At 32.2% G+C, this 3,005-nt stretch overlaps 1 protein-coding gene across 1 annotated transcript; it reads right to left on the bottom strand.

The window, feature by feature from the left end:
* Positions 1–1,026: 1,026 nt before the first annotated feature.
* Positions 1,027–3,005, bottom strand: TRIADDRAFT_58713 (uncharacterized protein; the record flags this gene model as incomplete). Its single annotated transcript, XM_002114795.1, has 2 exons — positions 1,027–1,099; positions 1,732–3,005. The coding sequence occupies 2 exons, from the start codon at positions 3,003–3,005 to the stop codon at positions 1,027–1,029; spliced, it is 1,347 nt and encodes a 448-aa protein (XP_002114831.1).

Below are 3,005 nucleotides of genomic sequence, written 5' to 3' on the forward strand. Positions count from 1 at the left end.
TAGATCAAATTAAAATTCATTAGCAGGCAAAACGTGATAAGATCAGCTGCATCCACTTTTTTAAAAATTAATATAGAGTTACATATTGCAGGATTTCTTCAACATCGAGTAATTCTAGACACGAGACGAACGCTGTCTGCTGGATATATAGTTTTCGTGCCAATATATATTGGGTAGTCTGAGCACAGATGTCATAACAAATTTTATAGAATTTGAATCGAAATACAAGCTCATAAGCGTTAGTCAATTTTTCGGCGTATTAATATTTAGCAGTTTTGTAGTTTATTCGGTATAATGAAAGGTAAAATGTAAATGCATACTTTAGGGAATATCAAAATATTATTCACGATATAAGCTTATCTCTTGAAAGATTTACAGCACAAATGTACCGTAGCCTTACTCCATTTATAATAAATTGATGGAAAATTAAATTAAATCGGTAGAAGCTAATGATGTGCAACATTATGCTGATGAGGAATATATTTAAGGTAGCTAAAGAAAATTTTTTCAGGCCAATTTTACCTATAGAATTCTGTCCGGTGTGTTAATCTCAGCGGAAGAGTGTGTGGTTTTCACCTACTTAGCTCTGATTATTTCAAATATAGATCCATTCACCGACTAGTTACATCTTAAAACGTTTAAAGTCGACTTCAAGTTACGTATCTCAATAGTTGCGTCGAGATCATAGAATGAACTATAAATCAGGCTGATAACAAAGTAGTATTCCTACTAAATATAATAATATGCTTTCAGCTGATTATTAATATAAGAACATATTAATTGAAATAATTTTACATAGCAGAGTCTATCTTTTATTATAAAAGTAAAGAGGACATTAATCTATCAGTTCGCTTTTACTCTATGTCATAATCAAACTTCAAGTGAAACTTAGTTACGAAATTTAAAATAGATCATATTTAAGGATTCTATGTAGGCGATTACAAATCCTTTTTATTATAATTTTTAGATATTTCTATTCACTCCTAATTCGATCTTATTTTATCGCATTTGGCTATGAATTTTGGGTTAAAATTCGTGCTTTTCAACCTTATTTTTACTGGAAATTTGAGGTGAGGAAATAGTGTGGCCCCGACTAAACCTAAATTATCCATAAGAAATTAATCTTATTGTTAGACATAGAAGAAGTTGTATATAAGCACCGGATAGATATTACTGTAATTAAGTATACATTATCACAATCATCTTCATAATTTATAGCAATTTACGAATTCGATGATGCTACGGCTAATTAGTACAATACTGCACACTTAGCAAATACTTAATGATGGCTCGTTTTTTAGACAGTATTCTAATCGTAATATAGTCTAGTTTATTAAGTGCAGGCTCATTGTTGGATAGCATTCTAATAATAATATAGTCTAGTTCACTAAGCTCTTATTCAAGCTGAATAATTATGTATATTTAGATAGTATTCTAATCGTAATATAATCTAGTTCATTAAGTTCTTATTCAAATGAGCGATTATGTACAATGGATTAATCTGTAATTATATCACATATGGATATGTTTACACTCTGCACGTAACAAACGCTAATTAATGACTCGTTTCTAAACAGCATTCTAATAATAATATATTTTTTTTCATTAAGCTCTTACTTAAACTGAATAATTTCATGGATAGGATTAAACAATATTTATATGTCATATGAATGTGTTCTGAAAGAGATTAAATGGATTTTAATAGCACAATTACATTATCCGAATACTTACGTTAACGATGTCTGACTTCCTCTTCTGCTATCATTAAGTTGAACTGGAGTCATTGACAGTGGTATATGGCTAATTGGATGGATGTTAGATAAGTGAATATATGCTGATGATGAGTCGCAGCTATTATGACGTGCATTTGGATCAATCTGCTTAAAAAGGTACTTAAAAGCAAATCGGAATTCACGACTGGACCATCCATAGATGATAGGATTGCATGCAGAATTTACGTAGGTTAAAACTACTCCTAACCATTGCAATCCTTTTTGATAAGTTAAACAACTACCTGGGCATACTTGAAGTATAAAGGTGATTATAGTAAATGGTGTAAAACAAAGAATAGCAATACCTACGACAACTCCTAATGTCTTAGCTGCGCGTAATTCGCGCAAAAAGCGTTTACTTTCACGCCCTCTCTCACGATTGTTTGGTATAGCAATGGTAGCAGTATACATTCGTAGCATTTCACGCCGCATTTTAAAATGTTGTCGAGCAGCATGATAGATCCTTGCATTACAAGCAATCATAATTATAAATGGCACAATCAAGTAAGTAGCAAGTAAGATAAATGCTAAAATAGTCCATGTACTGTATGCGTTATAATAAATACAAGATTTTTTAATTTCTACTGCGGCTGGATTATGAGTAAGAACATTGGCAGCATAGCTTGAATTATCGTGCTGCATTGCATAGCTTAAACCAATAGATGGAGTCGTTTTGAATAAATTAGAAGTATGATCGCTAGCCATTGGCTTTCCATGAAATTGAATTAAGTCAATGATCGGTTTAACGGCTAATCCAATACTTAAACACCATATTATTACTATTGCGGCGATGATCCAACGGGAACGAACTCGACGACGATATACATATGCTGATGTTACCGCCAAACAGCGCTCCACACTTATAGCTGATAGCGTTAGTAATGACAAAGATATAAAGAAGAATAATAAACTTTGCCATATGAGACATAAAGTTGTACTTAATATTAAAAAATCCCAGTAACTTAACATAATGATGACAGATAATGGCATGACTACTGTGGCCAGAGATAAATCAGCAAATGCCAGATTTAACACTAAATAAAATGTGGGCAAGTGAACAATATTCTTGCTTTTCAGAACAGCTGCAAAGACAATAATGTTACCTGCTGTCGATGTAAGGATAATTAATCCAATTACTGTTATGTAGAAAATATAGATTCCATTATTAACGGGTCCAATCCCAGATCTGTAAGGTAAAGTATTTGAGCGCGGTGAATTTGTTTCTTGGCTCAT

This window comes from Trichoplax adhaerens, genomic scaffold, assembly GCF_000150275.1.
Source record: "Trichoplax adhaerens TRIADscaffold_8 genomic scaffold, whole genome shotgun sequence".
Lineage (NCBI taxonomy): Eukaryota > Metazoa > Placozoa > Uniplacotomia > Trichoplacea > Trichoplacidae > Trichoplax > Trichoplax adhaerens.